General features: G+C 43.9%; 1 protein-coding gene across 3 annotated transcripts in view; it reads left to right on the top strand.

Moving 5' to 3' along the window:
- PAPPA2 (pappalysin 2) overlaps positions 1–13174 on the top strand; it is a 263647-nt gene that overhangs the window by 201400 nt on the left and 49073 nt on the right. For all 3 annotated transcript variants that reach the window (XM_053248611.1, XM_053248609.1, XM_053248610.1), the window contains 2 exons: positions 1870–1985; positions 6182–6253. In XM_053248611.1, coding sequence (XP_053104586.1) covers positions 1870–1985; positions 6182–6253 — 188 coding nt within the window. The remainder of the gene's footprint in view (positions 1–1869; positions 1986–6181; positions 6254–13174) is intronic.

Below are 13174 nucleotides of genomic sequence, written 5' to 3'. Positions count from 1 at the left end.
ATGGGGCTGCAGCGGGGAGGGTAGTGGTGGGGTGAGGGGAACGTTTCCCCTTTTACCCTTAAAGCAATGCTGCTGTGCAGAGAGGCAATGAGGGAGAGCACCTTCCAGCAACTCTCCTCCCTCACAAATGACTGCACGCCCCCATCTGCAGCCCGTTTTGGACCTTCCTCAATACGTGTGGAGACTCCATAACAGACTGCAAACAGGGTCATGCAGTCATTTGGGAGAGAGGAGGGGAGCTGGAAGGAGCTTTCCCTCACTGTCCTGCTGTGCAGCAGCATTGCTTTAAAGGTAAAAGGGGACACTTTCTCCTCGCCCCACTACCACCCTTTCCGCTGCAGCTGCTGGCGCCCCTTCCAGCCACAAAGCGGCGTTTTAAATAAAAAGGGGGGACTTACCTCTCACTCCCTGCAGCTGCTGCTGTGTGGATTTCGCTACCACCATCCCGTTGCACAGAGGTGGTTTTTAGAAGAAAAAAGAGAGGACTTTCCCTTTGCACCCAGAGAGGGGTGGCAAATTTGAGGAGCGGCAGAGTTTGCTGCTCCTCAAATGTTGCTGCCGTAGGCAAGAGTCTACTTTGCCTCGCCTTAAATCCACCGCTGTCCGCATCTTAACTATACTGGCATGACTGTGGTAGTATAATTAGATCAATTATACTTTTTTACATGATCCCCACCACACGTTAAGGTCATCTGAGGTCTGTCTCCAGCTGCCACCGGTTCGTCTGGTGGCGACGCAGAGGCGGGCCTTCTCTGTAGCTGCTCCTGGGCTATGGAATGCACTCCTGTCAGAAATTCGTAATTTGAGATCATTGCTGTCCTTCAGGAGAGCCCTTAAAACGTACTTATTTGGCCTGGCCTTCCAGAGTTCTAAATGATTAATTGTTTTAAATGGTTTTAAACTGTTGCCCTGATTTTCAGGGCTTTTAGCTGTTTAACTGGTTTTATTGTGTCTTAATAGTTTGATTTTAATTGTTAATTTGTTTTAATTGTTTTTATCATGTTGTGAACCGCCCTGAGCCATTTTGGAAGGGCGGTATATAAATCTAATAAATAAATAAATAAATAAACAAATAATAAATTAATTGATCAGGTTCAGTGGGACATATCTGGGATGTGGAGTGCAAAATACATTTATGGTCTAATGAGGTGGGGGGCAAAATAAACTTTGAGAAAGAACTGGGATACAGCTTTTCACCTTACACGATTAGCTCCTGGCTCGGATGACCAGAGGGTAGTAGTGAAAAATCCCATTCTAAGTAGAAGAAAGACTAAGGGAGCCTGGAAGGAAGGGAAGGATAGAAGTCAAACATGAATTTGGGAACCACTGCTCTCTATTATTAATTAACTAACCATCAATTTATGTCCAGATATTATTGAGCAAACCTGAGGTTTTAGACTGGATATTTTGAGCGCAGAAGAGCAAAACCATTTTGGCAGTTCCATCCTTGGTTTGCCCTTTAAAAATTATTTGAAGTGTAAGCTTTAGAACAAATCACATCTTTGAATACTGGAAAGCCACGTCTTGTACCATGTGAGCTGCAAAAGGACTTTCGGGCCAGAAAAGGCTATTATCATCCTTGAGCCTGGCTTTCTTTAGTTTTGGGACCACAGGAATTGTTAGGGTTTCTTTCTGAAACACCAGGCATTAGTAACTGTACTAATATAGAACATATCAAATATTTAATGGGTATAATACAGCTAATATGCAATGCTTTAAAGTCCAGTTCAGTCAGTGAGACGACTAAGCACTTGTTTGGCAATCTGAAGAGTCTTGTTTTTTGAATAGTTGACATCCATGAAGCTCCAGTAACCTTCAGTGCCTTCAAGGGTAAAATATTATTTGCTGCCTGTTTCTTTCCCACTCCAGGTGCTGTATGTACACCTTCCTGTGACTTTCTAATTCTTCCAAGTGACCCTGTTATGTTGCCTGAAAATGTAACTGCTGATACTATGGATCACAGACTGAAGCCTACCAAAGTCCAGGTAAAGATCAAGAGAAGCTGCCCAGTCTTGAGACAGAAATGTATTGGTTTTAAATCTCTGCACTAAATTGTTTTCAGATATCTCTCTTTGCACTGAAGTGCTTTCAGTATTAATACGAGGCTTTGGATTCTAAAGTGATCTGATATGTTTTTCCATCTCACTGAGATGTTTTTCCATCTCAACAGCTCAGCTGAGACAAGAGGTAGAATTTTAAAAATGAGAGTGATGAAAGAGGGAAGCTAAAAAGAGGTGTCGGTGAAGGGATATGCAGAAGAGGAGGCTATTTGGAAAGAAGTATCAGGAGAGGTTATGATCTGTAAGCGTGTTGAACATGGCGTGAAACACCATGTTCCATTTAGAAAATAACCAGCAGCATATTACTGCTAATCAAGTCAGCCAATACAGCAGTGATTTCTAAATGAAACTGCAGTTCTCTTAATCATACTTCCTTGGATTCAGGTCCCATGACTTACTTCTTCATAAACATGCCTAAGATTGGGATGTCTTGAAAAAGAGAATGCATTAATGTAATCACTGGGGAATGCAACAACATTTCCATCTCCAGAATATATCTTCCACTTAGTATTTCCTTTCTTTAAAAAGAAATGCATACTTGTAGGCCTCCTAGTTGTGGTGATGTGTTTGAAATTGATTTAGTAGTGACTTCAAAAGGGGGAGCTTCTGTGACTTGTGTGTCTAGAAGTCCCTTCATGAGAACCTTCAGTCTCTCCATAAACTTCAACTTCCTGCCTAATCAGGAGGATAAAGAACTGGGAGCAAGGCAGGGCTGGGTGCAGAGCAGGGTAAGGCAAGTATATGGCAAAGAACAGGAACAGCAGCAACAACTTCTCTATGTTCAAACCAATGAGCAACACTGACCTGCAAGGTTTAATGGGGATCAGGCCTTCACACAATACCAGCTCTGGTCTGTCTCTTTGCAAGAAGCTTCCTTGCTGATCCAGGTGATTACTAGTGTGGAGGCAAAGGGGAGCGGTTTTGGGGAAAGCTTGATCAGAATATAAAGCCCTCCCTCTTTAATACTTTCAGCAATTTTTCAGGAACATTACACAAAAATGGTTGAAAAACTCTTCAGTTCCTAGAAAGATCCCCGGTTGGCTAGAATCACCCATGTGACCAGTACAGAAAGCATTGTCCTCACTCAGATAATTTGATTTGCCCATAGTGATGTCAGCACAAAGCTTAATCTGATTCCCTGCATGGTGTTCTACTTCTAGTACATGATCTCTGATTAGCTGAGATCACTCAAGAGGTTATGGTTTGGAGTGGCATTGAAACATCAGCAGAAAAGGACAACAGTGGGATATAATCAGCTGGAAACAGCTGCAAACTTGCACAAATAAAGCAAGTTTAAGCACCTTTGGGATAGCCCCCCACCCACCCCGAAATCACTACTTTCAAAGGAGAAAACTGAGCCAGAGAACATTCATCTCAGCAGTACTAGTTGTTATGCAGTTCCCTCACTTTGCTAAAGTTAAGGGTGGAGCGCAGCTTGAATTTCTGCTTGACATCTCAAGGCTCAGAATTCCAGGAAGAGGAAGCACATGTGTATGGGAAAGGTGCAAATATTAGTATTTTCACCCTAAGGGGTAAAATGAAATGAGGGGTAAAATGAAATGATTGGTCTGGGAAACAACCTTGCAGTGCAATCCCAGGCATGTCTAGTCAGAAAAAAATCCCAGTGTTCAGTTCAATTCACTTGAGTGTGCACAGGATTCATCTAAGTTTCTCTTCTAAGCTGTCTTGATACGCTCTGGTTCTGGTCTCTTGAATCTTTGGCTATGATTTTCAATTTCTTGATAGCTGCAAATGTAGAAAACATCTTCCCAGTTCCTCTCCCCATTAGAATGGTTAAAATACCTCAAATATTAGAGCTTCTTTGTTTTCTTTAAATGGGGTCCATTGAGAGTAATATTTCTGAAAATAAAATTGAAGCATGTTGAAGGCCCAGGGAAAGGGGGATAAAGACAGATAATACTATCAAGAGCCAGAGTTCCCATTCAAGATTGCCATCCACCTCCTGGGAACTTTCAGGAAGCTCCGAGAATATCAGAATTTCATGCATTGGATACTACTGAATGTCAGGTTGAATGAACTCCGAAGCAGATCACAGGCAGGGAAGGATAGAGTTCTATGGGACCTCTTTAGGATATGCTCTGTGGGGCCATAATTCTGAATAGGAAACATTCGGAACGGAGTTTGAGTTATCCCTTGTGTGTGGAGGGGGGGATGCTGCTTCTGCCAGCTCCAAATCCTTTTGTGAGGTGGAAGCATTCTGGGAAAAGTGGGGAATCTAGAGTGTAATGTGGAGTGGAGGATTAGTTGTTGTGAAACAAAATTCTTCTCCCTTGCCAGGAACTGTCGCTAAGGCATGTGTTTTTATTATTTTCCTCATATTCTTGCTCCCTTGTTACATTTTCAATTTGTTTCTCCTCCTGGACTTGATTGTCTGCCAGGCTTTGTGGCATTATTGGATCAGTTTGATTCCAAGAGGTGCCTGCACTATAAAGAGGTTGAGAGAACAATGAAAGGGAGTAGGAAAGTTAAAAATGCTGTGCTGGATGGGCCTGGGCAAAACAGATTGGAATATATCAACAAATGTTCTAGGTGTTGATTCCTAGACCTTTACTGAATATCTTCCTATTTTGACTTCTGGGGAGAATCTGCCAATTTCAGTGGAGAAAACTGAATTATACTTTCCCCCCAAGAAAAACACTTAGATTCAAATATATCCACTTTAGGGATCTAATCTGGTATCCGTTTTCCCTATGGGATTCTCTCTTTCCTGGATTTGTCACATGGGTTAGGAAGGATCCCTGATTCCTTCCCAATCAGGGATCGCTCAGTGAATGGGATGACATTACAGTGCTATGCAGGCAACCATTCTGGCCATGTGATACTGAGTACCCAAGTTTACCACTCAGCACCAGCAGTGCATGCATGGGCACCATTTGCGTGGTCAATATAGTGTCTGCAAATGATGCTAGTGCCCGTGCATGCATAATGTCAATGCCAGTGAATAAGCAAACATTTTTGCAGGGAGTGCTGAGAATTCACTGAAAAGGGAGCTGTTTTTTTGGCACTGCTGAGTAGTGTTCCCTCTAACAGGGATTCCCAGATGTTGTTGACTACAGATCCCAGAATCCCCAACTGCAATGGTTTTTGCTTGGGTATTTTGGGAGTTGTAGTCCACAACATCTGGAAATATCTGTTAGAGGGAATGCTGCTGCTGAAGACATTTGAGAAAAAGCTCTTAGGTAATTTTGATAGCTTTATTTGGCTCTCTTTGCCTGGAATCAGGGAAGATGCATTTTACCTCTATACCAGTTGTGCTTCCATGTAAGTCAATAGTATGAAATCCACAAGGAGACTGTCAAAGGTGACAATTGCTCAGGTACATATTTTATGGCATTCTCATTCAGCAAAATATCCATCTGTGAGTGTTACATGTGTCAAGATACAGGGGAATTTTATGCTTTTGCCTGCGCAGTACTCTTTTCTTATAGGAAACATGTAGCATGGAGAGGGAGTAACTATAGTAATATTTAATCTCTGCACAAGTAGATTAAATACTTTCTATTGACTCATTTGTTTATTATTAATGTTGCTTCCTCAAGAAAACCTAGATTCAGTGTCAAGAAAGGCCCAATTTTGATCACTCAGAATGCATTTTGAAAATCATAAATGTGTGCAAATGAGATTTTTTTGTATCAGCTTGCTACATGTTGACTTTTGAATGTGCCATTTGGGTTTTGTTTTTCTGGTTGTTGTTTTTTTAAAATTTGGAGCATTGATGTTGGGTCATGTAGAAAGACAAACATAAGAGGAAGTTATAGTATATAAGGGCAAGGAGAATATTTAGACTTTAGAGGCCCACGTGGAGGGTCATGTAGAAATGAAAACCACAGAAATTTCTCCTTTTGCAGCAATTACCAGAACTTTTCCAACCTATCTACACAACCCCAGGCCTAGAAGTTTGGATCGTTTCAAGAAGAAAAAATAAAAATTCTAGATTTTTAGAAATCCAAATGATGCTTTACATAATAAGTCTTTAAAGATAAATATAGTGAAACCTAGATGAAGATCATTGATTGTTTAAGGAATGATTACAGTAAAACTGTAGAGTGTTGGATCTGACTCCTGGGTCACCTTACACTATTTTTTCCTCCCTTCTTTAGAGCATTGTGTGTACTGGAAGACTAGAGTGGCATCCAGATCCAAAAGTCATTCATTGTATTAATTCCTGTGAGGTAAGCTCTGTGTGTGTGTCCCCAATGTGTGTATAGGGCCAAATTCTTGTTCGCTTGTTCTTAGCCTATGAGGCAGATCTCACGATCAATGAGACCCGCCTGGGGAGGGTGCACAGGCCGGATTGGCCACCCATATGACGGAGCCGGTGGGGACTGGGGAGTTCGGGGGCCTCCCGGAAGCTCCAGTATGCCCTGCGTGAGCACCCAGGGCATACTGGAGAGACCCCACCCCCCAAGCTGAAAGGCTGCATTTTAGCCTCCTGCCAGGGGTCTACTTGTAAGTAGCCGTGCTGCAGCTACTCATGATGTTTAAAACCGGTTCTGCAGAGCGCTCACTCCGCAAACCCGGTTTAAGGGGAGGATTACTTTGGCAGGTTAGCCACCTGGGTGGTTCCCACGGTCAGGAGAAATCGGACTAGGGGAGCCTAGTCCGATTTCTCCTGATCGTGGGAATAGCCTCATTGTGTTACACACTAAGCCTCTTCACACAACCATCTAAACCTGGATTAGAAGCTGATAACCCAGGGGTGCATGTTAATGTGAGCCAGGGCAAATCCTCCACGCCCTGGTAATCTGAATCTGGGTAACTCTGCTTCTTACCCTTGATCTTAACCCAGGTGTTAGGGCATGGCGGGGGTGGGGTGAGAAAACGGAAACATACCAAGTGTGGGGAGAGCCTGACCTGATTGTGTGTCCACTTTTTCATGTTTGTCAGAGAGTGCTGTAGCTAGAGGTGCTGTGATCTGTGGATATTTAGTTCTGCACAGTACACTCTGATAGCTTGTTCAAAATGGAACATAGGACGTTACCATGTAGTGAGTTAGACAATTGGTTATCTAGTTCAGTATTGTCTTCACAGACTGGCAGCAGCTTCTCCAAGGTTGCAGGCAGGAATCTCTCTCAGCCCTATCTTGGAGAAGCCAGGGCGGACCATGCTTAGCTAAGGGGACAAGTCATGCTTGCTACCACGAGACTAGCTCTCCTCTCTGTAAAATGACTTCAATAATGAGGTTTCCCCTGCTGCTGGTAGTACAGTAGATTGTGCGAGGTCTCTCCCAATACCTGGAAGACTTTCCCTCATCCCAGCAGCTGCGATTATCTGGGTGGTGATTTAGAACTGAACAAAGGCTCTGGTTGTCTGTAGGCTCTGGTTGTCTGTAGGGAGGAAATCTTCTCAGACAACATAGCAATCTGAATATTTGTATTTTGTTTTGGTTCTGGTCCACCCCATTGCAGATTATGGACTCTGCCCTTTACCTGATGGCTTTAATAGATGAAGAGTAATGGCTGTACCAACTTCAATCATGATTAATGCTAATCAGGGTTTCCATCATAACTAGAATTTGAAGCTGGTTGCAAATTGATTAAGAGAAAATGGCCAGGTTCATTAATAATAATAATAATAATAATAATAATAATAATAATAATAATAGATGGTGAAAAACAATTGGATAAAATAATTAAATACGAGGACCTTCAGACTGAAATTGAGCAGCTCTGGAAAAAGAAAACAGTAGTGGTGCCAATAGTTGTTGGTGCCTATGGTGTAGTACCAAAGGAACTTGAACACCATCTTGACACCTTGGGCATTGATAAAATTACAACACATCAGCTACAGAAGGCCACACTACTTGGGACAGCACGAATACTACGACGCTATCTTTAATTTTTCTTTAGTTATCCTAGACCCATAGAAAGGGCCCGATAATTAAAGTATCAAATCCAGTCAATAACATCTGGTAGACTGTGTGTAAATAAATGCATAATAATTAAATATATTATTTATTTATTTATTTATTTACACAGTCAGACAGGTGTTATTGACTGGTTTGTTTTATCCAGACATCGAGTCTTTCCCAAGGACCTGGGATGGCTGAATTTTATGGTCAATGTTGTTGCTGCTGTTAAAGATATCGTCGCAGAATATAGGCTGTTCCCAGTAAAGTTGCTTTTTGTAATTGGCTGATGGTGATTTCTACTATTATTATTATTATTTTACACAGTCAGACAGGTGTTATTGACTGGTTTGTTTTATCCAGACATCGAGTCCTTCCCAAGGACCTGGGATGCCAGAATTTTATTGTCAGTGTTGTTGCTGTTGTTATAGATATCGTCGCAGAATATAGGCTGTTCCCAGTAAAGCTGCTTTTTGTAATTGGCTGATGGTGATTTCTGTGGCCCCTATGGTGTTGAGGTGCTCTTCAAGGTCTTTTGGAACTGCACCCAGGGCGCCAATTACCACTGGGAGTATTTGGGTCTTTTTCTGCCACAGCCTTTCAATTTCAATTTGTAGATCTTTGTATTTGGTGATTTTTTCTATTTCTTATTATTTCTTGTTTACACAGTCAGACAGGTGTTATTGACAGGTTTGTTTTATCCAGACATCGAGTCCTTCCCAAGGACCTGGGATGGCTGAATGTTATTGTCAATTGTTATAGATATCGTCGCAAAATATAGGCTGTTCCCAGTAAAGTTGCTGTTCGTAATTGGCTGATGGTGATTTCTGTGGCCCCTATGGTGTTGAGGTGCTCTTCAAGGTCTTTTGGAACTGCACCCAGGGCGCCAATTACCACTGGGATTATTTTGGTCTTTTTCTGCCACAGCCTTTCAATTTCAATTTGTAGATCTTTGTATTTGGTGATTTTTTCTATTTCTTTTTCTTCTATTCTGTTGTTGTTGTTGTTAATCAACTTTGTTCGCCGCCTCATAACAAATTGTTCTCACACATAACAGGAGAATACATATATGCAAAACCGAATTCCAAAGTCAGTAACTGACTTATCTGTGACTATCTGACCCCTTGCCAAGGCAGGAACCTGAGATTCACTTGTGGTTTCAAACTGACATGTGTTACCAGGATCTGAATCTGGCTTGCCAAACAAGTGCAGCCTGCCCTGAGGTGTGAGCTACATCAGAACCCATGCTCTTCATGCCCCTCTGGTTGGTTTCAGTCAAGTCAGCCCCATTTGTAGTTGGGACCAATGGTTGCAAGGAGGAGGATGTAGTGAAGGAGGGTGATATAGTGAGCACTTGCCAGGCGAAGGGCAGTGCAAGGCAGGCTAGGATAACATCCATGGCTTCGCTGGGAGACCCAGGCAAGGACATACCTCTGGCTCAACTTGGCTGTTTCTGGTAAGCCGAGATATGCGATTGTCTGCAGTACCAAATGCAAGTTTCCTCCAAATCATGGGCTGAGGGAACTTCCCTACTATATGTGAAGCTGGTCAATCTGGTTAGCTTTAACTTTTGTTAAGGTCATTGTAGTTATAATACTTAATCCATGATGAAGGTCATTGGCGGGGAGGGCAGAGAAAATGCATGTTGTGGAGAAGGAGCATGTGATCCCATCATTTATTTGTGAACTCTTAACCTTGATTAGAGGTCATCAATGTAGTGTCTGCTTTATGTCATGGATACAGGGTCCTGCTACCTTTATAAGACAGTCAAAGAGCTAGAAATAAACAGGCTGCTTGCTGCTACTTGAATATATATCAGTTTGCATATTTTTTATACAATGTGTGCTTTGGAGATGTTAAAGGGGGTTGTTGTTTCCTTTTTTTTTTTTTAATTTGTGCCTCTGTGGCAGTAGTGGTTTTAGCAATACTTGAAGCACTGTTAAGGTTCCCAGTGGCTGGCTCATACTGGTTGCTGTGTTTTTTTGCTCTAGAATGTGCCAGAAAGTGCCCCTGAGCTCAGGGGCCAGCTGCTAGGAAAATTATCGGTGTTCCAAGTGTTGCTGAAGTTGTCCTGCTAGGGATGTGCTCAAACCGTGGTTCAAGCAGCGATTCGAGCCCTGGTTGGGATTGGGACCTTTAAGAAAGAGGAGGGCAGGACCTTACCTGATACCTGCCGCCCCATGCAGCTTCCTGCTGGGGCGGCGCTCGGCCCAAGTACCCACGTGTAGTGACAGCACACACATGGTGTCCATGCATGCGTGGGCACCATTTGCATGGTCAGCAACACCATGCTGACCACACAAATGGCGCCCGGCATGCACTGCTGGTGCCGCATGGTGTACTTGGGCAAAGTGCACCCCAGCAGGAAGCTGCATGGGATGGTGGAGAGCATGTAAGGACCTGCTCTCCTCTTTCTCCCAATCTTTGATCCCAACCAGGGCTTGAACTGCTGCTAGAACTGTGGTTCAAGCACATCCCTAGCCCCTGCTTGTAAAGTCATGGTTAAAAAAAAAGTTAAAAGCAGAAAATAGCCTCTTCCAGTGCCAGTCCCCCAGAGTTAAGTGCCAGATCTTCAATGATAACTGGGCAGGAGGTTAGAAACAAGACTGGTCTAGCCTCTTCAGATTTTGGCTCCATGTTTGTTCTTGACTAAAAAGGCAGCACTTTGGCAGTGCTGAATTGTTAAGAGATACAATCCAAAGGCAAGGAAAAGAGAACAAAATGTTGGCTTTAGCAAATGTAGGGTAGGTTCAGATGTCATGTGGAATCTTGATTTAATATAATATAGGTTGGTTTTTATCATCTGAGCCCATGCCGTGGCACTAACCGCTGTTTTATTTATGGCTGCCTAAGATCTAAACCCTAGGTTTGAAGTTGTCTTGTGTACGGACAGCCTTGATTCTGTATTACATCTGAACCTACTTGAACAGTAACCTATTAAGGCTCTCCACATGAGCAGTGTGGAGAGCCTGTAGCGGGTTTGCGGGGAGAGTAGGCTTGACCCGTTCTCCCTGCACATCAGCATGCAGCTTGCCCTGGGCGACTGGATCAGCCACCCACACGATTACCAGCTCCGTCCTATTGCAGCACACAACCAGGTGAAACTGGGCTAGGCACCCTTAGCCTGGTTTCGCCTGGCCATGAGAATAGCCTCATTGTTTGTTTCTCCTCCCTCCAAGGGTTGCCAAGACGCTAGCCCAGAGCAGCTGTGAAACATGGCCACTCTAGACCACAAGTATCCCTAATTGGTGCCACCTCAAAACTTCTCCTAGTCTCTTTAGCAGCTTCTTACAACAACTCTCCAGTCTTTGCCTAGATAAAACCCTGACAGGATTCTCATTTCCATCCAGAGGCGTTTAGCAGAAACTACTCTGTTCCCCTGCTACTCTCATCCCTGCCAGAGCAGAAGTCCAGCAGCAGCCTGTTGACACCGCAACAACAAAGGCAGCACAGGCTGTACTGAAATCTCTTTTCCAACCCAATCCTTTGCTACCTTTTGTTTTGTATTCTATTCTTTACCTAATGAGTGTGAAACTGAACAGCCGCTGGCTTTGTTTTTTGTCACTTAGCGCAGTGGGGATGCCTCACTGCTCCAGTTTATAAGGGGAGACTTATTTGAGGCATTTGTGGAAGGGAACATGCCATAGAATGTTCATACAGCTTTGCAGCATCGCTGCTTGCAAAGCTCCAAGGAACACAAAGCACACATTAATGAAAGAGCACTCTTTGTGGTCACAGGACATTAAGTAAGTCTGTTCTCCAAATGGTGCCTGCTGTTTCTAATTCTAACACTGCACAGTAGTCCTTCCCTAAAACCCCCCTCCTCCCTGCTAACGTTGTATACACAGGAAACTTGCCTCAGTTTCCCTTTCCACCCACTCACCTCTCTCTTCTCTGTGTCTTCTGTCAGTCTATCTCCCCTTTGCTCAGGTACAGTTAGGTTGCATTCCTTCTAGCTTCTGAAAAGTCTCTCTTTTGCCTACCCCCTCACATCATTTAAACCTGGATCACTGACTCATAGTTAATCCTGTCCTTCCATTACTTCACTCCCACTTCTGGCTCCTTTCAGTGGCTCTCACCTTCTCCAGTAGGCACTACCACTGCTTTCTGCTGGTCTTGGAATGGGTAGGAAATGGTTAACAGTGTGTGGTGTGAGGCAGCCAGGGGATGGAGAGTTAGCAGTTTAGCAGCTTCTTTCCCTTCTGCTGGGAGCCAAGAGTGCCCAGAGAACTCCAAAAGTTAGTAGAAAGAGTCAATGGAGCTTGATCCAGGCGAGCCTGCTTCCTTTGTAATTGGGACCAATGGCCGGGAAGTGAGTGATGAAGTGAGGGCTTGCCAGGAGCAGGATAGAGCCAGGTGGCCTGGGAATGGAAACGGACCCTTAATGGGAGACAAAGACAGAAGGTAGGCCACTTACAAATCATTCTTAAGAGGAACAAGCCAAGATTGGTGGTCTATGCACCGTTCTTGGCTTATTTCATAAACCTTAATTAAATTTAACCAAGGTTCTGTATGACATTTGAACTGACTCATGGTTGCACACGGTGAAGTGAATGCCTTGTCCCTCCCACTGGTGATAATCCATTATTTGGTGAACGTTTATATATTAAAAAGACACTTAATGAAGCCAATATTTTTCTGTGTATTTTAAAAACATGTATAAATGCTTATAACCTATAAACATATTTATAAACACACAGAGGTTTTTCTCACGACAAGCTCTGCCTGGGCTAGCAGAGCCCTATCTGGGTAGAGCTGGTCATGAGAAGCTGGTCATTTTCGGCCAGGTAGCCCAAATCTGAAACCTAGGCTAAAGGTGAGGAAAGAGGGCACGTGCATGCCCTCCTCCCTCATTGCCTGGTTGTGTGGAGGCACAGGCTGCCAGCAGCCCATAGAGCCAGGCAGGAGGAGCGCCCGGCAGTGGGGAAATCCCCCAATGCACTGCGCTCCTCGTGGTGCATTATGGGATACAGGAAGATCCAGACTGCTTTCCTCCTTCACCCTTGCTGCTCCCGGGGCGCTTGTGCAGAGCCTGGAAACAGCTCCAGTCATTTGAGGGCAGGTGGGCAGGCGGGCAGGCAGGCAGGCAATCCACCCATCCAGCAACGGGCTAGTGATCGTCTGCAGGGAGAATGGGTCAAACCCACTCTCCCCGCAAAACCCCATTATGGCTCTTCACACTAATTGTGTGAAGAGCCTCTCTGTGTGGCAAAGTTCTGTATGGTAGCTAATAGAATTAGACAGA

Source organism: Hemicordylus capensis, chromosome 4, assembly GCF_027244095.1.
Source record: "Hemicordylus capensis ecotype Gifberg chromosome 4, rHemCap1.1.pri, whole genome shotgun sequence".
NCBI lineage: Eukaryota > Metazoa > Chordata > Lepidosauria > Squamata > Cordylidae > Hemicordylus > Hemicordylus capensis.
This window is presented reverse-complemented; position numbering and strand designations above follow the sequence as displayed.